Source organism: Gallus gallus, chromosome 12, assembly GCF_016699485.2.
Source record: "Gallus gallus isolate bGalGal1 chromosome 12, bGalGal1.mat.broiler.GRCg7b, whole genome shotgun sequence".
In the NCBI taxonomy this organism is placed as follows: Eukaryota; Metazoa; Chordata; class Aves; order Galliformes; family Phasianidae; genus Gallus; species Gallus gallus.
The window spans coordinates 1138301-1162284 of NC_052543.1; the positions used below are offsets into that span (position 1 = coordinate 1138301).

At 51.6% G+C, this 23984-nt stretch overlaps 1 protein-coding gene across 3 annotated transcripts in view; it reads left to right on the plus strand.

The window, feature by feature from the left end:
* Positions 1–1863: 1863 nt before the first annotated feature.
* LOC770702 (collagen alpha-1(I) chain-like) overlaps positions 1864–23984 on the plus strand; it is a 24643-nt gene continuing 2522 nt past the window's right edge. Inside the window, exons 1-4 of one of the 3 annotated variants that reach the window (XM_040646436.2) lie at positions 2004–2394; positions 2619–3322; positions 17114–17579; positions 17860–18016. In XM_040646436.2, the coding sequence (XP_040502370.1) occupies positions 2116–2394; positions 2619–3284 (945 nt within the window). In that variant the 5' untranslated portion in view covers positions 2004–2115 and the 3' untranslated portion in view covers positions 3285–3322; positions 17114–17579; positions 17860–18016. Of the gene's footprint in view, positions 2395–2618; positions 3810–4021; positions 4122–4415; positions 4737–17113; positions 17580–17859; positions 18017–23984 lie in introns of those variants that run through there. The other 2 variants (XM_040646437.2, XM_040646435.1) reach the window with 2 other exon arrangements.

Consider the following 23984-nt stretch of genomic DNA (forward strand, 5'->3'; position numbering starts at 1 on the left):
CCATACCACGGCCAAGGTAGAGGGACTTACACCGTGGATACGTCATACCCGCCTGAAGAAAGCACCAGGACCACAGAGAACAGCAGAATAGAGCGGACCACTGGAAATCAGGATCCAAAAGCATGCATAAGATTTTGATAATAGTCAGCATGATTGGAGCAGTAGTCACAGCTTGACAAGAGAATAGCTACTTAAAAATAACTGATAAAATTGGCCAGGCTCTCAACAAATCTTGTTGGATATGCACTGCCTTCCCTAGAGGGGAGGGAAAGGTGCCAGTTTATGGGATAGTGGCACTAAATTGGACCATTCCAGATTGGGTAGAGCACGGAAAGTGTAAGTTTGGGATAGAAGACAAGTCACAAAAGGGACCTAAGTTTGATTTACGAGATATTAACTTTACTAGATCTATCTTTGTAGACAGAAAAACTGATGGTAAAGGTGGGGTGGGGGTTGGATGACGGAACTTGACAGGCAGAGAGTGTAGTTGGGAATATGGAAATTTTAGGGCAATATCGGAGGTTATAAATCAGATAAAATAAATAAATAAATCAGAGTTGCTGTGCTTACATCAGTAGGGATTTAAGAACTGAAACAGATATAAGGAAAATTTGAGAACAGACGAAAGTCCTACATAGGACAAGTCAGGATGACACCAACTGGAAGGAAGATTTATGGAACTTGCTTACTAGCTGGCTACCAAATCTAGGATGGTTAAAGCAGCTCTTCCTACTTTGTATCATCTTAGTACTGATTGTTGGTTTTACCCGTGTGATGATAAAGTGCTCTGCCTGCCTGTGCCGAAATACAAGAAAAGAATACGAGATATGGAAGAAACATGAGCTAAGGCAAAAGGTGGAAAGTGGGACCTATTTTGGGACACATAGAATAGATTAGAGAATCTAGCAGGTAGAAGTCCTGCTAGATTATAGAAAAGGGGGGAAGTGAAGGGCAAAATCGGGTCCCTGCAGTATAGAAAGAAGGGCTTCATAGCAGGAAAAGAGAAAGCAGCTTCACAAGGTAGGCATAAGGGGCAAATAGAGATAGTTTACGTAGAGAGTATTAGAAAACAAGGGATTCCAAGCACTTTCACAGGTGCTAGGTCCAGAATAACAAGGAGAATGAAGGCCATAAGGATAAGGACCGGAGAACAGCTCGAAAACAGAACAGCTGCGCATAAGCCAGCCAAGGGGATGGGGGGAGCAGCACCTGGCTAAGTGGGGGATGCCAAAGCATCGCCTTGGAAGCCTTAGGAACCAACAGCAACGAGGGCCTGCAGCCATCTGAGCCCAGGCTAGGACCTGCCTTCTCACGGCGCAGCAGGGCAGGCTGCGGGCACTGCTGGGCACAGATCCCAAGCAGAATGCAACCGCTTCAGGAAGCGGTGTCGGACATTCTCACGGGCTGCACCGGGCAGAGCAGAGCAGAGCAGAGCAGAGCGGGACGGTCCTTTCCTGGGGAGTGCTGGGCCTGATGCACCCCAGGGTACGGTTGGCCCTTTGGGCTGTCGGGGCACGCTGCCGGCTCAGATGCAACTTGCCCTTCACCAGAACCCCCAGAGCCCTTTGGTGGGGCTGCTCTGCAGCCTCCCCTCCCGCAGGGTGTGCACAGAGCCACGGCTGTCCCATCCCAGCGGCAGAATCCACCACTTGCTCTCCTTAACTTCAGATCAACTGCGCAGTTGCCCAGCCCTCCAATTTGTCAGCATCTCTCTGCAGCGCCTCCCAGTTGAGTGTTGTTTGCAGATGGTACTGCAATGACATTTAATCAAAAATCCCAGGCAACACTGACAGGCATTCCTCGTAATGAGAACCCCTTTAATATCGTCAGTACAAATCGGAGCACAGACGCCCTTCACGGAGAACCACAGGATGTCCTCCGCCAGAAGCGCCGTCGGTGCCCGACGCGACCCCCGGCTCCACGCGGCACCACCGCGCACCGCAACCCCGCGGCTGAGAGCGGCGTCCAACGCTCCTCGAGCTCCGGCAGCGCGGGGCCGCGGTGGGCGCGTGGGGCTGAGCGGCCGTTGCGCTCCTCGCGGCGGGGGCGGTTGGAACCCGGAGCCAGTCGGGAGCCGCGGGCAGCCGGCAGGACGCGACCCGGCCGCTCCGCACCATGCCAGCCCGCCGCCGGCACACGCGGAGCCGAGGCCCGGCGAAGGAGCCGTCCGCGGCACGAACGCCGCCCGCCCGGGAAGCGGAGGGGCCGTCCGAGGCCTCGGGGGCCGCTTCGCCCTTCGCCGAGGGCCGCGGCACGCAGACGGGCGGTCGCCTTCGGCGCGGGGAGAGCCGGCGCGGAGCCGACGACCGCTCGGCCTTCGGCGTGCCCGGCAAACGCCGCAGGAGGGCGGAGAGCGCCCGGCGAGGAGAGGACGCGCCTTCCGCGCACGGCGAGGTACGGCCGTGTCTGTACGCGGCCCGGCGCCCGGAAGGTTCTCCTGGCGGCGAGGGGCGAGCCGGGAGAGGAGCCCGGGCAGCGGAGGAGCCGAGGGCTCTCCGTGCCGCGACGCGACGCGACGCGACGCGACGCGACGCGACGCGACGCGCGGTCCCGCTTCTCCTCCTCGTTCTCCCCCTCGACCCGGTGCCGACCGACTCCGCTCTCCGCGTTTCTTGCAGCTCCTCCTCCGCCGTCCCGCCGACTCCAGCGGCGATGCCCGCCCGCGCCTCCGCGGCCGAGGAAGAGCCGGGCCGAAGAGGAGAGCCCCGGCCGACGCCGCCCGTCCGCCGCCACGAGCGGCCGCTGCCGCCCTGCCGGCCCCCGCTGCAGCAGCACGCGGCGACACGTGGCGGCTCCTGGCGCCCTGCCCGCTGCCGCCACCCACCGCCCGCATCGCGCCCGTCCGCACGGTGTTCTCACCGTGCCACCTGCGGCCTCTCACGGCGCCCAACCTCGCGCCGTGCCCACCGCCGCTGCGGGCTCCCTGGGCCGCCCTGCCTGCCCTTGCCACCCCTGGCTGGCAGTGCCCGTGCTGCTGGGGCCGGTGGTGGCTGCAGCCCCTCTGGCCGTGCTGCAGCCCCTGGCTTCCTTGGCTGCAGCCCCTCCTCTGGCCGTGCTGCAGCCCCCGGCTCCCTTCGCAACCCCTCCTCTGGCCGTGCTGCAGCCCCCGGCTTCCTTCGCAGCCGCCAGCAGCCCCCAGCAGCCCCGCCTACCAGCAGGGAGATCACGGGCTGGCAGCCCAGAGCGGGCAGTGTGAGGGACGGGAGGAGAGCAGCCCCGGGGGGGATCAGGGGCCGGTAGATGTAGATGAGGAATGTGAGGAGATAGAGATAGTTGTTGTATAGATAGATAGTGGGTAGCATGATAGTTGATAGCGACGTAGATTAGTTGATAGCGACGTAGATTAGTTGATAGTGACATAGATTACTTGATAGTGATGTAGATTAGTTGATAGTGACGTAGATAGTGAGATAGATAGCTGATGGTGGTATAAAGGTAGTGAACAGATAGCAGATAGGTGGGTTATTGTTAGAGAAGTAGTTTGTGGATAGCAAGGTAGTTAGCAGTAAGCAAGAGTTAGTAGTGATGTAGTTAGATCATAGCCAGATAGCTGATAGGGGGATGCAGGATAGAAAGATGGGTGACTGAAAGGTAGTTAATTTATAGAGTATGATATAGAAAGTTGCTAAAAAGAATCTCTGTTTCAGATGTGCTACTGCATCCTGGGATACCACTCTCCCCGCCAGCATGGGGTGAAGAGCAACACCTGATGCTGCCCCAGTGCTGGCAGAAGAACAGCAGCTCTGCAGAGACCCGTCCTGCCAGCAGAGCATCACGGAGAAGAAGACGCGCCTTCTGCTCACAGGAAGGTACTCGTGCTGCAGCCGCCTCCCTGGCAGCCCCAGCAGCCCCGCACTGCCCCGCTTGCAGCTGCGGCCCCACCAGGGCAGCTGCAGGTGATGGGCTGGCAGCCCAGTGCGGGCTGTGCGAGGGGCAGGGGGAGGGCAGCCCTGGGGCTGTGGGGGGCTGATGGCAGTGGATAGGGAAATAGCGGACGGCAAGGCAGTTCTTGTCTTGACAGTACGTGAACTGCAAGGGAGTTGAAGAACAGCGGCTCTTGGAAGCGTGACCTGCTGGGAGATCGTCGGGGAGAAGAGGACGCGCCTTCTGCGCCGAGGGAGGTATGTCAGTGTCTGTGCTCGTGGCCCAGCACACAGAACGTTCCTGGCTGGGAGGGGTGTGCCCATGAGATAAGGCAGGGCAGTGGAGGAGCTGAAGATGACGGGAAATGTTCTGCATCTGCGTTTCCAGTTTCAAAATGCTTTAGCCTGAGTTGGAGGTCGGAACCAAACGACAGACCTGTTCATACACAGCTTTCTCTTTTGCAGTTCAAAGTCTTTCTTCCCTTCTCTTTGTGATTGTCCCTGTTGACCTGGTGGCAACCAACTCTTCTCTTTTGCATTTGTTTTGCTCAGCCTTCTCCTGTCATCCGACCTTCAAGGAGACGATGCTCAGCTGCTCCAGAACAGCCACGGAGGAAACGGACGGAAGAGGAGAGCCCAGATGACTGCGCCCGTGTGACCTTACATACAGAGACTGAATGCAGAGACTGAGCCAGCGAACAGCGGAGTAGATAGCATAGAGAGTTAGTTAACACTAAAATGTATTAGCATAGCATAGTGCAGTTGTCAAATAGCTTTGTAAATAAATTCACTTTGTTCATATCCTTATCTTGTGTTGTGTAAAATGATGGGGATGGGTAGTCTGATACTTCAGGAAATAAATGATTTGGAAACGTATTTTTTCTGTTGTTGTGGTTTTTTGGGGGAAGGGTAGGGGGGTGGGCAGGAGGGGCTTTCAGTGAAATCCCAGAGTGAATTTACAGTTTGTGTCACACAAGGAAGTAGAAACACCTGTTCTAACATTAGTTTAACCATTGTTCATGGCTGTCCAGCTCTGGATTCTCATCCACAGGGAGGTGCTGGGTTCCCATTGCAGAGCTGGGAGCCCCAGCACAGCCAAGGGAAGCTCAGTGCGCCCCTCTGCAGAAGCACGTGTCTGCTGGAGACTGCAGGGGTGCTGCTGCTCTCTGTGTAGTCAGTGCCAACAGCTTGTCCTTCACGTGCTCAGTTAGAAGCCTGCTAATCTCGCATTACTTGTACTCTTGTCTAAATCTGATTTTTACAACCATTATGCTAGAACAAATAGGATTAATCCAATGGTGGAATATTACTCGAGCTTCACACCAGTCAGTGTGACTTGCAAACTGTTTGTAACCACTTTCAGCTGCACCAGAGCACAGAACTGCGCTCTGTATTTCTCCCCATGCTTTTGTCACTTGCATTTGTGAGACGTGGAGCTCTGGTTTTGACAGAGGCAGAAGGAATCATAGCAGTTTTTGCCTTTCAACAGGTCTGCCTGCGTTGGGATTGTAGGTACTCCTTAGTGACCCTGCCCAAGCTTACATACCAAAAGGCAAGGGCTGCACACCAACGTTTGTCTGTAGAAATTTGATGTTGGAGAGTTGCAGAATTATTTGTAAGGTTTGCTACGTACTGCAGAAGAGCAGCAAATAAGTCAAAGCAGAAGGATAAGCTGCACTATTCGACAGCCCGTTCGTTCTATTTGACCAGTTAGAACGTAAAGCCATTTAAGCAGAAAGCACAGTTTAAGTCATGGAGCATAACTGCACTTAGTTCAGCAGAACAAAATACAACTCCTGGATATTTGTTGCCATTTTGAGAATGTTAATGAAGAAAACAAACAACGATAAACCACAACGCTCCTCTTTGAAGAACCAGATCCCAACCGTCACGTTTCCATTGGCTCTCTGTGAATTGGTGTTGCTGCACTGGGAGGAAATCCCGATATACCCCAACAGACGGCAGGGAAGAAAACCAACAGCTGTCCCTTCAGCACCGGGCAGCCCCTGCACAGCGCCTGGCAGTGCCATAGGCAGCCCAAAGCACAGTGTGTGAATCGACACTGAAGGACACCGCTGGCAGGAAGTCAATGAATGTGGGTATCTTCTGCCGCTCCCCAGGCACACAGCTCAGTAAGTTCACAAGGAATAGGCTTCCATTGGACTTCTGGAGGGAGGTGTTCCCTGCTGTGGTCCTCTGAAACTATCGGTGTTGGACTTCAGAGCACCAGCAGAGGACAGCAGGTGATGACGTGGCTGCAGCTCCAGCGCATGGGTTTGTACTGTGCAGCCACTGCGTCTCAGAAACACTCCTTTGTGAATCTCTTCCTTTTTCATGGCACAGCAGCAACACAGCACCCCAGGAACTGTATCTCTGGGGTCAGTTCCTCTGATTCACATCGGGCACTGCTTTCGAAAACAAGGCTGCAGAGTGTGTTCCTGTGTCACTCATCAATCACCTCTGATCAAACATCCGTGCCTTCACTGACCCACTTAAAAACACGAATGAAATAGCTGAGCTTCCTTTAAAAAGAATAATCCTGCAGTTTGTACTTGTGCTCCTCCCATAACACTAACACAACTAACAGGTGTTAAAGCAAGAGTTCCACCTTCTCATACCAGCAATAAACACCCTTGAACATTATGTTCCTTCCACCCTACATTACATAGAACCATAGAGCAGCTTGGGTTGGAAGGGACCTCAAGGATCATGAAGCTCCAACACCCTGCCACAGGCAGGGCCACCAACCTCCACATTTAATACCACACCAGGCTGCCCAGGGCCCCTTCAACACCTCCAGGGGAGGACATCCACAGCCTCTCTGGGCAGCTGTTCCACCACCTCACCACTCCCATAGTAAAGGACTTCCCCCTGACATCCAACCTAAATCTTCCCTCCTTCATCTTAAAACCATTTTGCTTTTGCTGTCCATGTGAACTCACCAGATGACAAAATGAGCAGAGCTGTAGCTGATTCCAAGGTGAAAGGAAAGGTAATCTCACACGTCTCATGCTGATGTGGCCGACGGCTTGCTCAGAGCCACTGTTGCTTTTGGCTTTAAGAAATACTGTTGTCTCCTTCTTCTGCCACATTGGTTGAAGGTGGCTTCTGCCTTGGCACAGCATCCAAAACCGTCCCAAGATCCATAATGGGGTTTGCTACCAAGTGCTATCTTACACTCCTCTTACCAAGGTTTACACAGCATTTTGCTGTTCTGTATTACAAGAACAGAGATTGCTTCTGCAGCCAATTACCTGTGTTAAAATGGAGCAGTAGGGGCAGAAATGCATCACTTGATGTTATAACACATTTTAATTAGGTTTTCAGCCCTCATCATTGAGGAGGATATCATCTTTCCCTGCACCTTGTAAATGCCACTATAAACAAGCAACATTTTGTTGCATAAGCAATGTATGCAGTTTTTTCTTTTTCGAGGTGGACTCTGACAGCTTGGCAGCTTCTTCCAGCTGCAGAAGGGGTTGCTGTCTGCCCAGATGCATCCCCCAGCTCTGACAGGACGGAGCCGCCTTCCTGCAAGGAGAGCTTTCTGCAAGACATAACACCAACGGACACGTGCTAAAGGCTCACCGCTTTGTTCCAGGCACCCCACGCAGGGCAACACCCCGTGGGGCACATGCTCCCTTCCCCATCCATGCACACACAGCTCAGTTTTTGCCTCTCCCAGCTCAGCAGGGAAGGCAGAGTGTCACATCCCTTTGCACTGACCTCCTTGGGAAGCGGTCTTCTCTTCTTCCTGCCTGTGCAGCCTCAGCGTGTCCCCATTCTGCCCCTTCCTCAGCCCTAGCTAACACAGCCCGCCTCCCCTCCTGTCAGGAAAGCATTGCACAGAACCTGCAGATCTTCCCCATCCAGACCGCGATTCTCAATTATCATTCCCATAACCTGCCCCACTTTTTTGGGGATCTTCCCTATCAGTTCCCAACATTTCCTTCCATGTCATTACATCTGAAGTAGAAAAACATTCTTGATCATCTACCAGAGTTCCCTCTGGGCCCACCACTTCTCTTCAAATGCCTTGAACTGCTGCTCTTCCCCCTCTGGTCCTTACAGCCATTGGGTTGAAATGTTCTTCTGGCTGTTCCTCTTGGACTTCTTACTCCTGTTTTCCTCACTGCCCGACCTACCACAGTGGGTAACAGGAGCTCTATGTTCTCCCTTCTCTCTCCTCTGCCTCCTTCATCTTACATCTTTTACCTACACTACGTGCTGAACAGCATCACTGTATTGCAGACATTGCCCTCTGTTTTTCCAAAGCCAAAACATTTGTGTCCGTGGACACTAACCCACATTTCTGACATCTTTCATCACCATTTCTTAATTCAAGGAGCAAATCCGCACACAGCGCTTCATCCCGTTTTCCTTCTCTGCTATAAGATAACATTAATTGCAAAATGGCATCACAGAGAACCATTTACTAGCCACTTTTCTTGATCTTCCCAAATACACACTGGACACCAGAGATTGCAATACGTTATCAGTTTTCTTCAAGCTACGAGGTCTCCCTGAGACTTCCCTCAATATCCCACAACGCAGTCATTTGGGGAACTTTGTCCCCCGTGGATTGTACATTACCCAGCTTACTGATCAGCAAAACAATAATACCCTTAAGTCAAATGAACCAACCTGTCCGAACTCCAGTCATCACTGTGATAGCATGCGGGAAAATACCAACATGCCGACTTTAAGGCACCAATCCCCCCAGTTCCTGCTTATGACATTACAATATCGCTCCACTGGATACTGAACAGCTCCTCAGCACCTGCTGGGGAATCACAGGGGGAGTCCCTGGAAAAATTATCTGACACATGCTGGAGTCCAGCTTATGACACCAACCTGGCAGCGGTGAGAAGATGGGTGAAGTTCAATCCAAATGTCCCGTCTGGGTCACCAAAACTTTTGTCAACTTTAAACCTCCTGAAACACATCTGAAAAAAAAGTGTTGTGAGAGGGGAAATTGATTTATTCTGCACAGGGCGCAAGGTGGGAAATCTCCACAAATCAACGGCATGCAGTTTTTACACTCTCTGCATACTCGCCCAACACTGAAGTCACACCTACCTGTTGCCTGTTTGTAGGGCTATGGAAGTATGAGGTTACAGAACATATGGGAATCTTCTGCACTTGCATGGGGGTCTTTGGTCATCTTTGGTGGTCATCTGGGGAGATATCACACTCCTGGATTTCCCAGGTTTGGGCAGGGGGACACTCAGTCTCTTCTAATCAGTTGCTGTTTTGGACACGTGCCTCATCACAAGGATGTCTGTCCCTGCTTCTTATTAATGGCAGCCTTGGATCTTTGAAGAGAAACACCTTGTCTCGGGAAGGCTGATTATCCTGCATAAGCAGGACATCTGGAACATAAAGCAGAGCTTCAACCTTGAGCAAAATTGAATGAGACACCATTCAGGGAAGGGACGAGGATTGCCAGAACTGAAGGGCAAAATCAGGTCCCTGCAGTATAGAAAGAGGGACTTCATAGCAGGAAAAGAGAAAGCAGCTTCACAAGGTAGACATAAGGGGCAAATAGAGATAGTTTATGTAGAGAGTATTAGAAAACAAGGGATTCCAAGCACTTTCACAGGCGCTAGGTCCACAATAACAAGGAGAATGAAGGCCATAAAGATAAGGACCGGAGAACAGCTCGAAAACATTTGGCAGGGAGGTGATTAGATGTCTGAAGTGCAAGCTGAAACCAGTTCGGGGGATGCCTCCCCTTCAGGGTCAGAAGTTTGCAGCGAGGAAGACTATGAGCCTTTGCGAGGAAGACTACGAGCCTTCATCATCACGACCTACTACGCATGCGCAAGGGGGGGAGGGACTGTATGCTAATGGGCTCTCGGGAATGTAGTGAATATGTATCCGAATTCCTGTCAACTACTGATTATGTATTAGTTTGACCTATATCTATAGCACAATTTCTTCGGACAGTGTGCAAGTTAGGTGGAACGATCCCCCTTGCACCGGGGTGTACGCGCGTCACCAATAAACACATACCTGCTCTATATCCTTACTGGCTATAGGGTCTGATTTCCGCACATCAATTTGGCACCCCAGATGGGACCCACTCTGGTCGGCTGCAGGAGCGGCTGAGAGAGGGGACACCTTTGGCGCGCCCCAAGATTTCTTGGAAGGACTCCCTTCCTCACCCGATCACTGCGGGGACAGACAAGGACCACCCATAGGCGGACTGGGTATGTGTATGGGAAAGGAGGAACCCGTAAGGCGTGAGGAGATGTCCTACACAGGGTATGAAGGAGCGTGCCTGCTCCCCTCCCCGAGGTATGTGAGCTCACGGCTTAGGTTGCCGGCTGGGGTAGGAAGACTCCTTGGGGAGTTCCTACAAAGGGGACCTGTAAGTCGTACGCGAGGAAAGAGCAACAGCTCTCCCTGCGGTGATTGGTAACAGCAGGGATTTTGTCAGATGATAGCGTGGATTCTCCTGGAGATAGTAGTGGGAGTTCTAGGTTGTATTATTGTTACCACCATCTGCAGAGTGTTCGGTACCGTGTATCTAATCATTGCAGGACAAGCTGACTTTCAGAAAAATCTTAAAGCTTGCAACTGATCGACTAATGTAATAGTGTTATTAAGATTCCAGCTAAAGGACATCGTCAGCACTGTGTATGATGTATAAACCATGGTTTTTGTTCTAAATGTCAGAGTGAGTGTGGTGTGAGTGAGACGCGTTCCGTTCAGGGAGTGTAGTATTGTGTTCTGATTGTGGGGAAGAGTGTAAAGGAAGGTGGACGGGCTTCTGTGAGATCTGTTTCCAGGTGTTTATAACTGAACAATATCACTATACGGTGCTAAGGGCTGTTTGTGGAATCTTTGAGGAAATTAGGAATCAATAAGAATTGTGTAAACATCATGGGAGGCTCCCAGGGGAAGGAAATTCCCAAACAAACCCCTTTGGGATGTGCATTGGCACATTGGTGAGATATTGCAGGGGAACCTGGAGGCACCCTGAGTAAGAAAACTTTAATCAAGTATTGCAATCAATAGTGGTTAATATATAAGTTAGAAGATGATGAGAAGTGGCGTCGGAATGAGACCCTAAACTATAATGCCTTCTTATAGTTACTGTTATTCTTAAGGAGGGAAGGTAAATGAAATAATATGAACAGTTTTTATAATTGAGTGCTCTAATCACGAGACTAAGTACTGGGTGTTTGTGGAAACTGAAGAACTGGATTGTTTAATTTGTGGGTTCTGACGGGAATGGGACAAACAGTTCTGATGGTATAAGTAAGTGTAATTGTTAATGGTATACAAAAGCTTGATTGGGGGTATGTGGGAGTGTAACTGAGGGTATGAACAGTGGGCAAAGGAAAAAGGGTTAAAGACAAAGTGAGTTTATCTGCGCTGCATGAGAGCAGCCCCCTCCCCCTTCCGCACCATTCCCCTGCCAGCAGAACTCTCAGAGTGAGAGAGAGTGTCGGAGTCAGAGACCGCTGTTGTAAACAGCGTTACTTGCGAATGGGGGAGGTGGAGAGGATGGGGCACTGGAAGTGAGAATAGCTTCATCTGTAGAGATCTCGGAAACCCAAAATTCCAGTGTTAGCACTGGAAACCTCTGGAGAGGAGGAGGTGAAACTGAAATGTCATGTTACTACTTTATGTAATGATGAGTTTGGAAAGTGGAAAGTTTGAGGACGCAGGCTGAGGAAGGCAAAGATGAGCAAGGTGTAACGGGGTTGTCAGAACCAAAGAGGGTGAGCAAGATGAAGAAAAAAACTAACTGAGAAACAGAGATAGTAAGGAAATTGGGAATAGCTACAGCTGTTACTGTTGTGCTGCTAGAGTAGAGCCTTAGGAGCCAGAGGTCCCCTCAGAGAGAGGTAAAGGGAGGGGCCTGGAAGAACCCATGGAGGGTTCCACCCCTGCTGGACTGCAAGCAGTGTGCAAACTGTAGGGAAATGAGACATTGGTGGAGAAATCCAACCGTCTCTTATTGCAAAAAGCTGAATGATGGGAACCTGGGAAGTTATTCCTAGCAAATCCACTGATTAAATTGCAGCTAGGAGAGCAGGAGAAAGAGGTTTATTTTCTGGTGGGTACGGGGGCCTCTTACCACCCATCGATGATTTTGCAACAGTAGTAGGAGCTACTGCCCAACAAGAAAGGCTTACCTTTGGGGATCAACTAAATACGGGCTGAGAAAATCAGTAGGAATACATAAATTCTTGTACATGCCACGTTGTCCAAAACCATTACTCTGGCAAGACTTATTAGAACAAAATGGATGCAGAGATTAAATTCAATAAAACTGGAGCTAAGGGTCAAACAATATTAACTGATTGAAAATTGTAAGTCTGGCTTTAACACAAACTGGGAAAAACAATGGTGTACCCCCAGAAGTTACAGAAATCTTAAATAAAGTATGCTTAGGAGTGTGGGTACCAGGGATACCTGGTAGAGACAAAATGCAGCCCCAAGATAAAAGCAAGAGCTAGGGCCAGCCCAGTCAGGGTAAAGCAGTGCCCTTTGAGGATATGCAACTGTAGAAGGATAAAATAGATCACTTTTGGATTTTGGATTACTAACTGAACGTGAATCCAAATACAATATTCCAATCTTGCCGTTGAAAAATTGGATAGCAAGTGCTATCGTTTAGTACAAGATTTGAGGGCAAGTAATAGAATTGTTGAATGTATGCACTCCGTGGTGGCAAATCCATACACTTTAGGAACTAAGTTAGGGAATGAGTAGCTGGAGTTTACCTTCTGGATTTGAAGGATGCCTTTTCTGCCTAGTTTGGCCAAAGGAAGCCTAAGGTTGTTTGCCATTGAATAGGAGAGCCTCAATTCAGGACAAAAAGACTCAGTTAACCTGGACAGTGTTACCCAGGGTTGTGAGAACAGTCCAGTGAATTTTGAGAACTGGTCAACTCGTGAGCCTGAGATTTGGGTTCCTCCATCCCACAGTGGAACTTTACTGCAGCACGTGGATGCCACAGAAACAAAGAGGACTGCGTGCAATGGACTGTGAGTGTGCTGAATTTCTCTGTTTAAATGATTATCAAGTTTCTCAACAGGAGGCACAAATAACTCAACAGCAAGTGACCTATCTGGGATAGGAGATTACAGCCGGACTTGGAACCTTAAGGACTGCCAGGAAAGAAGCCATCTGCCAAACCCCTGAGCCACAAAGTGCCGAGGAACTCCGTACATTCTCAGGAATGACAGCAGGGGGCCAACTGTGGATACACGGCTACGGACTGGTGGTAAAGCCCCTCCAGGAAGTATGTAAGAGATGTAAGAGTGGTTGAGGGCGGTGGCTGCACCAGTGCTCAATATTCAAGAACCTGGTTACTTTATGCTAGGCCAAAGAATAACAGTTTTAATATCTGATACAGTGTCTACTGTATTGGAGGTAAAAGAGGGCATTGGCTCTCACCCCCAGAGGTTACATGCTGTTAATTCCAAGGTTCGGGGCTCCTGTAGCGATCTCATCAGATCAAGGCCCACATTTTTGCCAAGGTGGTCCAAAAAATAAGCACATTATTGGGAATTGATTGGCAATTGCACACACCTTATAGACCGCAGTCAAGCAGACAGGTGGAAAAATGAATCACCTGATCAAATTACAGATAGTAAAACTTGGCCAAGAGGCTGGGATTCCCTGGCCGCCGGTACTTGCCTTTGGCACTTCTGAGAATTCAGACTAAACCCCGAACCAAGGAAGGATTAAGCCCACATGAGATTCTTTATGGGCGACCTTATACTGTACAAAAGGAAATCTCTATGCAGGTGGGGGATGAGGTGTTGAGTGAATATATGGTCAGCTTGGCAAAGCAATTAAAGAAAATTGAACAAGCAGTATTCGGTGCCAGGGCACGAGGCCTAGATGGTCCAGTGCATGATGTATTGCCAGGCGACTATGTTTATGTTAAACCTCTCTCTCAGATTCACCTCTGGAATCAAAGTGGGAAGGACCCTACCAAATTCTCCTGACCACCCATACCACCGCCAAGGTAGAGGGACTTACACCGTGGATACGTCATACCCGCCTGAAGAAAGCACCAGGACCACAGAGAACAGCAGAATAGAGCGGACCACTGGAAATCAGGATCCAAAAGCATGCATAAGATTTTGATAATAGTCAGCATGATTGGAGCAGTAGTCACAGCTTGACAAGAGAATAGCTACTTAAAAATAACTGATAAAATTGGCCAGGCTCTCAACAAATCTGGTTGGATATGCACTGCCTTCCCTAGAGGGGAGGGAAAGGTGCCAGTTTATGGGATAGTGGCACTAAATTGGACCATTCCAGATTGGGTAGAGCACGGAAAGTGTAAGTTTGGGATAGGAGACAAGTCACAAAAGGGACCTAAGTTTGATTTACTAGATATTAACTTTACTAGATCTATCTTTGTAGACAGAAAAACTGATGGTAAAGGTGGGGTGGGGGTGGATGACGGAACTTGACAGGCAGAGAGTGTAGTTGGGAATATGGAAATTTTAGGGCAATATCAGAGGTTATAAATCAGATAAAATAAATAAATAAATCAGAGTTGCTGTGCTTACATCAGTAAGGATTTAAGAACTGAAACAGATTTAAGGAAAAATTTGAGAACAGACAAAAGTCCTACATAGGACAAGTCAGGATGACACCAACTGGAAGGAAGATTTACGGAACTTGCTTACTAGCTGGCTACCAAATCTAGGACGGTTAAAGCAGCTCTTCCTAGTTTGTATCATCTTAGTACTGATTGTTGGTTTTACCCATGTGATGATAAAGTGCTCTGCCTGCCTGTGCCGAAATACAAGAAAAGAATACGAGATATGGAAGAAACATGAGCTAAGGCAAAAGGTGGAAACTGGGACCTATTTTGGGACACAAAGAATAGATTAGAGAATCTAGCAGGTAGAAGTCCTGCTAGATTATAGACAAGGGGGGAATTGAAGGGCAAAATCGGGTCCCTGCAGTATAGAAAGAAGGGCTTCATAGCAGGAAAAGAGAAAGCAGCTTCACAAGGTAGACATAAGGGGCAAATAGAGATAGTTTACGTAGAGAGTATTAGAAAACAAGGGATTCCAAGCACTTTCACAGGCGCTAGGTCCAGAATAACAAGGAGAATGAAGGCCATAAGGATAAGGACCGGAGAACAGCTCGAAAACAGAACAGCTGCGCATAAGCCAGCCAAGGGGGTGGGGGGAGCGGCACCTGGCTAAGTGGGGGATGCCAAAGCATCGCCTTGGAAGCCTTAGGAACCAACAGCAACGAGGGCCTGCAGCCATCTGAGCCCAGGCTAGGACCTGCCTTCTCACGGCGCAGCAGGGCAGGCTGCGGGCACTGCTGGGCACAGATCCCAAGCAGAATGCAAACCGCTTCAGGAAGCGGTGTCGGACATTCTCACGGGCTGCACCGGGCAGAGCAGAGCAGAGCAGAGCGGGACGGTCCTTTCCTGGGGAGTGCTGGGCCGGATGCGCCCCAGGGTACGGTTGGCCCTTTGGGCTGTCGGGGCACGCTGCCGGCTCAGATGCAACTTGCCGTTCACCAGAACCCCCAGAGCCCTTTTGGGGGGCTGCTCTGCAGCCTCCCCTCCCGCAGGGTGTGCACAGAGCCAGGGCTGTCCCATCCCAGAAGCAGAATCCACCACTTGCTCTCCTTAACTTCAGATCAACTGCGCCGTTGCCCAGCCCTCCAATTTGTCAGCATCTCTCTGCAGCGCCTCCCAGTTGAGCGTTGTTTGCTGATGGTACTGCAATGACATTTAATCAAAAATCCCAGGCAACACTGACAGGCATTCCTCGTAATGAGAACCCCTTTAATATCGTTAGCACAAAACGGAGAACCACAGGATGTCCTCCGCCAGAAGCGCCGTCGGTGCCCGACGCGACCCCCGGCTCCACGCGGCACCACCGCGCACCGCAACCCCGCGGCTGAGAGCGGCGTCCAACGCTCCTCGAGCTCCGGCAGCGCGGGGCCGCGGTGGGCGCGTGGGGCTGAGCGGCCGTTGCGCTCCTCGCGGCGGGGGCGGTTGGAACCCGGAGCCAGTCGGGAGCCGCGGGCAGCCGGCAGGACGCGACCCGGCCGCTCCGCACCATGCCAGCCCGCCGCCGGCACAACGCGGAGCCGAGGCCCGGCGAAGGAGCCGTCCGCGGCACGAACGCCGCCCGCCCGGGAAGCGGAGGGGCCGTCCGAGGCCTCGGGGGGCCGCTTCGCCCTTCGCCGAGGGCCGCGGCACGCAGACGGGCGGTCGCCTTCGGCGCGGGGGAGAGCCGGCGCGGAGCCGACGACCGCTCGGCCTTCGGCGTGCCCGGCAAACGCCGCAGGAGGGCGGAGAGCGCCCGGCGAGGAGAGGACGCGCCTTCCGCGCACGGCGAGGTACGGCCGTGTCTGTACGCGGCCCGGCGCCCGGAAGGTTCTCCTGGCGGCGAGGGGCGAGCCGGGAGAGGAGCCCGGGCAGCGGAGGAGCCGAGGGCTCTCCGTGCCGCGACGCGACGCGACGCGACGCGCGGTCCCCGCTTCTCCTCCTCGTTCTCCCCCTCGACCCGGTGCCGACCGACTCCGCTCTCCGCGTTTCTTGCAGCTCCTCCTCCGCCGTCCCGCCGACTCCAGCGGCGATGCCCGCCCGCGCCTCCGCGGCCGAGGAAGAGCCGGGCCGAAGAGGAGAGCCCCGGCCGACGCCGCCCGTCCGCCGCCACGAGCGGCCGCTGCCGCCCTGCCGGCCCCCGCTGCAGCAGCACGCGGCGACACGTGGCGGCTCCTGGCGCCCTGCCCGCTGCCGCCACCCCACCGCCCGCATCGCGCCCGTCCGCACGGTGTTCTCACCGTGCCACCTGCGGCCTCTCACGGCGCCCAACCTCGCGCCGTGCCCACCGCCGCTGCGGGCTCCCTGGGCCGCCCTGCCTGCCCTTGCCACCCCTGGCTGGCAGTGCCCGTGCTGCTGGGGCCGGTGGTGGCTTGCAGCCCCTCTGGCCGTGCTGCAGCCCCTGGCTTCCTTGGCTGCAGCCCCTCCTCTGGCCGTGCTGCAGCCCCTGGCTTCCTTGGCAGCCCCTCCTCTGGCCGTGCTGCAGCCCCCGGCTTCCTTCGCAGCCGCCAGCAGCCCCCAGCAGCCCCGCCTACCAGCAGGGAGATCACGGGCTGGCAGCCCAGAGCGGGCAGTGTGAGGGACGGGAGGAGAGCAGCCCCGGGGGGGATCAGGGGCCGGTAGAAATAGATGATGAAGAAGAGGATATAGAGATAGTTGTTGTATAGATAGATAGTGGGTAGCATGGTAGTAGATAGTTGATAGCGACGTAGATAGTTAGTGGGTAGCATAATAGTTGGTAGCGACGTAGATAGTGAGATAGATAGCTGATGGTTGTATACAGGTAGTGAACAGATAGCAGATAGCTAGGGGTTATTGGTAGAGAGTTAGTTTATGGATAGCAAAGTAGTTAGCAGCAAGCAACAGTTAGTAGTGATGTAGTTAGATCATAGCCAGATAGCTGATAGGGGGATGCAGGATAGAATGACGGGTGACTGGGAGACAGTTAGTTTATAGAGTATGATATAGAACGTTACTAAAAAGAATCTCTGTTTCAGATTGAACCTCTGCATACTGGGACACCACTCTCCCCTCCAGTACGATGAAGACCAACGCCTGATGCTGCTCCATCACCAGCAGAAGAACAGCAGCTCTGCAGAGGACCCGTCCTGCCAGCAGAGCATCACGGAGAAGAAGACGCGCCTTCTGCTCACAGGAAGGTACTCGTGCTGCAGCTGCCTCCATGGCAGCCCAGCAGCCCCGCACTGCCCCGCTTGCAGCTGCGGCCCCACCAGGGCAGCTGCAGGTGATGGGCTGGCAGCCCAGTGCGGGCTGTGCGAGGGGCAGGGGGAGGGCAGCCCTGGGGCTGTGGGGGCTGATGGCAGTGGATAGGGAAATAGCGGACGGCAAGGCAGTTCTTGTCTTGACAGTTAGTGAACTGCAAGGGAGTTGATAGATGGTGGCTAGCGGTAACAGAACCGTCTTTTGTCTTTGCTGCAGAGGAGTCCTTGCAGTTCACTTGACCCCCTCCTCCAGGAGGAAAGCAGGATCAGCGCCGGTGCTGCCCCAGCGCCGGCAGAAGAACAGCGGCTCTTGGAAGCGTGACCTGCTGGGAGATCGTCGGGGAGAAGAGGACGCGCCTTCTGCGCCGAGGGAGGTATGTCAGTGTCTGTGCTCGTGGCCCAGCACACAGAACGTTCCTGGCTGGGAGGGGTGTGCCCATGAGATAAGGCAGGGCAGTGGAGGAGCTGAAGATGACGGGAAATGTTCTGCATCTGCGTTTCCAGTTTCAAAATGCTTCAGCCGGAGTTGGAGGTCGGAACCAAACGACAGACCTGTTCATACACAGCTTTCTCTTTTGCAGTTTCAAAGTCTTTCTTCCCTTCTCTTTGTGATTGTCCCTGTTGACCTGGTGGCAACCAACTCTTCTCTTTGCATTTGTTTTGCTCAGCCTTCTCCTGTCCATCCCACCTTCAAGGAGACGATGCTCAGCTGCTCCGGAACAGCCACGGAGGGAACGGACGGAAGAGGAGAGCCCAGATGACTGCGCCTGTCTGAACTTACATGCAGAGACAGAATGCAGAGACTGAGCCAGCAAAACAATGGAGTAGATAGCATAGAGAGTTAGTTAACACTAAAATGTATTAGCATAGCATAGTGTAGTTGTCAAATAGCTTTGTAAATAAATTCACTTTGTTCGTATCCTTATCTTGTGTTGTGTAAAATGATGGGGATGGGTAGTCTGATACTTCAGGAAATAAATGATTTGGAAACGTATTTTTCTGTGTTGTGGTTTTTTGGGGGGAGGGGTAGGGGGGTGGGCAGGAGGGGCTTTCAGTGAAATCTCGGACTGAATTTACAGTTTGTCTTAGACAAGGAAGTAGAAAAACCGTTCTAACATTAGTTGACCATTGTCATGGCTGTCCAGCTCTGGATTCTCATCCACAGGGAGGTGCTGGGTTCCCATTGCAGAGCTGGGAGCCCCAGCACAGCCAAGGGAAGCTCAGTGCGCCCCTCTGCAGAAGCACGTGTCTGCTGGAGACTGCAGGGGTGCTGCTGCTCTCTGTGTAGTCAGTGCCAAACAGCTTGTCCTTCCAGTGCTGAGTGAGAAGCCGCTAATCTCGCATTACTTGTACTCTTGTCTAAATCTGATTTTGCAACCATTATGCTAGAAAACAAATAGGATTAATCCATGTGGAATATTACTCGAGCTTCACACCAGTCAGTGTGACTTGCAAAACTGTTTGTAACCACTTCCAGCTGCACCAGAGCACAGAACTGCGCTCTGTATTTCTCCCCATGCTTTTGTCACTTGCATTTGTGAGACGTGGAGCTCTTGGTTTGACAGAGGCAGAAGGAATCATAGCAGTTTTGCCTTTTAACAGGTCTGCCTGCATGGGATTGTAGGTACTCCTTAGTGACCTGCCCAAGCTTACATACCAAAAGGCAAGGGCCTGCACACCAACGTTTCTCGTAGAATTTGATGTTGGACAGTTGCAGAATTATTGTAGGTTTGCTACGTACTGCAGAAGAGCAGCAAATAAGTCAAACCAGAAGGATAAGCTGCACTATTCGACAGCCAGTTCGTTCTATTTGACCAGTTAGAACGTAAAGCCATTTAAGCAGAAAGCACAGTTTAAGTCATGGAGCAGAAATGCACTTACTTCAGCAGAACAAAATACAACTCCTGGATATTTGTTGCCATTTGAGGATGTTAATGAAGAAAACAAACAACGATAAACCACAACGCTCCTCTTTGAAGAACCACATCCCAACCGTCACGTTTCCATGGCTCTCTGTGAATTGGTGTGTTGCTGCACTGGGAGAAATCCCGATATACCCCAACAGACGGCAGGGAAGAAAACCAACAGCTGTCCCTTCAGCACCGGGCAGCCCCTGCACAGCGCCTGGCAGTGCCATAGGCAGCCAAAGCACAGTGTGTGAATCGACACTGAAGGACACCGCTGGCAGGAAGTCAATGAATGTGGGTATCTTCTGCGCTCCCAGGCACACAGCTCAGTAAGTTCACAGGCATAAGCTTCCCTTGCACTTCTGGAGGGAGTTGTCCCTGCTGTGGTCCTCTGAAACTACGTGTTGGACTTCCGAGCACCAGCAGAGGAGAGCAGGTGAGACGTGTGCTGCAGCTCCAGTGCAAGGGTTTGTACTGTTGCAGCCACTGCGTCTCAGAAACCACTCTTTGTGAATCTTCCTTTTCATGGCACAGCAGCAACACAGCACCCAGGAACTGTATCTCTGGGGTCAATTCCTCTGATTCACATCTGGCACTGCTTGTGAAAACAAGGCTGCAGAGTGTGTTCTGGTCACCATCCATCACCTCTGATCAACATCCGTGCCTTCACTGACCCACTTAAAAACACGAATGAAATAGCTGAGCTTCCTTTAAAAAGAATAATCCTGCAGTTTGTACTTGTGCTCCTCCCATAAACACTAACACAACTAACAGGTGTAAAGCAAGAGTTCCACCTTTTCATACCAGCAATAAACACCCTTGAACATTATGTTCCTTACACCCTACATTTCATAGAAACATAGAGCAGCTTGGGTTGGAAGGGACCTCAAGGATCATGAAGCTCAAACACCCTGCCACGGCAGGGCACCAACCTCCACACTTAATACCACACCAGGTGCCAGGGCCCTTCAACACCTCCAGGGGAGACATCCACAGCGTCTCTGCAGCTGTTCAGCACCTCACCACTCCCATAGTAAAGAACCTCCCCTGACATCCAACCTAAATCTTCCCTCCTTCAACTTAAAAACATTTGCTTGTCTTAATGTAATCATGTCCATGTGAACTCATCAGATGACAAAATGAGCAGAGCTGTAGTGATTCCAAGGTGAAAGGAAAGGTAATCTCACACGTCTCATTGCTGATTGGCTGACGGCTGCTCAGAGCCACTGTTGCTTTTGGCTTAAGAAATACTGCTGTCTCCTTCTTCTGCCCACATTGGTTGAAGGTGGCTTCTGCCTTGGCACAGCATTCCAACACGTCCCAAGATCCATAATGGGGTTTGCTACCAAGTGCTATCTTACACTTCATCTTAATAAGTTAACCAGCATTTTGCGTTCTGTATTACAAGAACAGTGATTGCTTCTGCAGCCAATTACCTGTGTAAAATGGAGCAGTAGGGCAGCAGAAATGCATCACTTGATGTTATAACACATTTAAGAGGTTTTCAGCCCTCATCATTGAGGAGGTATCAGCTTTCCCTGCACCTTGTAAATGCCACATAAACAAGCAACATTTTGGTGCATAAGCAATGTATGCAGTTTTGTCTTTTTCTGTGTTCGAGGTGGACTCTGCCAGCTTGCAGCTTCTTCCAGCTGCAGAAGGGGTGCTGTATGCCAGATGGATCCCCCAGCTCAGACAGGACGGAGCCGCCTTCCTGCAAGGAGAGCTTTCTGCAAGGCATAAACCCCAAAGGACACGTGCTAAAGGCTCACCGCTTTGTTCCAGGCATCCCACGCAGGGCAACACCCTTGGGCACATGTTCCTTCCCCATCCATGCACACACAGCTCAGTTTTGCCTCTCCCAGCTCAGCAGGGAAGCAGAGTGTCAAGTCCCTTTGCACTGACCTCACTGGGAAGCGGTCTTCTCTTCTTCTTGCCTGTGCAGCCTCAGCGTGCCCCATTCTGCCCCTTCCACAGCCCTAGCTAACACAGCCCGCCTCCCCTCCTGTCAGGAAAGCATTGCACAGAACCTGCAGATCTTCCCCATCTAGACCGCGATTCTCAATTATCATTCCATAACCTGCCCCACATTTTGGGATCTTCCCTATCAGTCCCAACATTTCCTTCCATGTCATTACATCTCAAGTAGAAAAACATTCTTGATCATCTACGGAGTTCCCTTTGGGCCCACCACTTCTCTTCAAATGCCTTGAACTGCTGCTCTCCCCTTCTGGTCTTACAGCCATGGGTTGAAATGTTCTCTGGCGTTCCTTTGGACTTCTTACCCTTTCCTCACTGCCGAACAGACCACAGTGGGTAACAGGAGCCGTTTCTCCTTCTCTCTCCTCTGCCTCATCATCTTACATCTTTTACGAACTACATGCTGAACAGCATCCTGTATTGTAGACATATGTCCTCTATTTTTCCAAAGCCAAACATTGTGTCCGTGGACACTAAACCACATTTCTGACATCTTTCATAACATTCCTAATTCAAGGAGCAAATCCGCACACAGCGCTTCATCCCGTTTTCCTTCTTGTGCTATAAGATAACATTAATTGCAAAATGGCATCACAGAGAACCATTTACTAGCCATTTTTCTTGATCTTCCCAAATACACACTGGACACAGAGATTGCAATACCGTTATCAGTTTCTTCAAGCTACGAGGCCTCCCGAGACTTCCCTCATATCCCACAACGCAGTCATTTGGGGAACTTTGTCCCCGTGGATTGTATACATACCCAGCTACTGATCAGCAAAACAAAATACCCTTTAAGCAAAATGAACCAACCTCCCCGAACTCCAGTCATCATGTGATAGGTGCAGGAAAATACCACATGACGACTTAAGGCACAAGCCCCCATTTCAGCTTATGACATACAATATCGCTCCACTGGATACTGAACAGATCATCAGCACCGCTGGGAATCACAGGGGAGTCCCTGAAAAAATTATTGATGCATGCGGAGTCCAGCTTATGACACCAACCTGGCAGCTTGAGAGATGGGTGAAGTTCAACCAAAGTCCCGTCTGGGTCACCAAAACTGTTTGTCAATTTTAAACCTCCTGAAACACATCTGAAAAAAAAAAGTTGTGTGAGAGGGGAAATCATTTATTCTGCACCAGGGAGCAAGGTGGGAAATCTCCACAAATCAAAACTGCATGGAGTTTTTACACTCTTGCATGCTCACCCAACACTGAAGTCACCCACCTGTTGCCTGTTTGGAGGGCTATGGAAGTATGAGGTTACAGAACATATGGAATCTTCTGCACTCCATGGGGGTCTTTGGTCATCTTTGGTGTCATCGGGGGATATCACACTCCTGGATTACCAAGGTTTGGCAGGGGGACACTCAGTCCTCTTCTAATCAGTTGCTGTTTTGGACAGTGCCTCTCACAAGGATGTCTGTCCATGCTTCTATTAATGGCAAGCCTTGGATCTTTGAAGAGAACACCTTGTCTCAGGAAGGCGATTATCTGCATAAGCAGGAATCAGGAACATAAAGCAGAGCTTCAACCTGGAGCAAAATACCTCAGCCAGACAAAAAGTGTATCAGCTTTTGAAGACACCACAGGGATACAACAGGGTGCACTCTACAGATTAGACGTTTGGCCCCGGGACAAAGGGGTGACATGTTTTCAGAAGTGTGTACCAAACCTGTGCGTCACGCCCCATTCCAGAAGACACCATTCAGGGAAGGGACGGGGATTGCCAGAATAGCTGCGCATAAGCAAGCAAGGAATGGTGGGGAGCGGCACCTGGCTAAGTGGGGGATGCCAAAGCATGCCCTGGAAGCCTTAGGAACCAACAGCAACCAGGACCTGCAGCCATCTGAGCCCAGGCTAGGACCTGCCTTCTCACGGCGCAGCAGGGCAGGCTGCGGGCACTGCTGGGCACAGATCCCAAGCAGAATGCAACCCGCTTCAGAAGCGGTGTCGACATTCTCACGGGCCGGCACCGGCCAGAGCAGAGACAGAGCAGAGCGGGGACGGTCCTTCCTGGGGAGTGCTGGGCTGATGCGCCCAGGGTACGGTTGGCCCTTTGGCTGTCGGGGCACGCTGCCGGCTCAGATGCAAACTTGCCGTTCACCAGAACCCCAGAGCCCTTTGGGGGGCTGCTCCAGCCTCCCCTCCCGCAGGGTGTGCACAGAGCCACGGCTTGTCCATCCCAGCGGCAGATCCACCACTTGCTCTCGTTACTCATATCAACTGCGCAGTGCCCAGCCTCCAATTGTCAGCATCTCTCTGCAGCTTCTCCCAGTTTGAGTGTTGTTTGCAGACGGTACTGCAATGACATAATCAAAAATCCCAGGCAACACTGACGGCATCCTTGTAAATGAGAAACCCCTTTAAGATCGTTAGCACAAAACGGTAGATAACCACAGGATGCCCTCCGCCAGAGCGCCGTCGGTGCCCGACGCGACCCCCGGCTC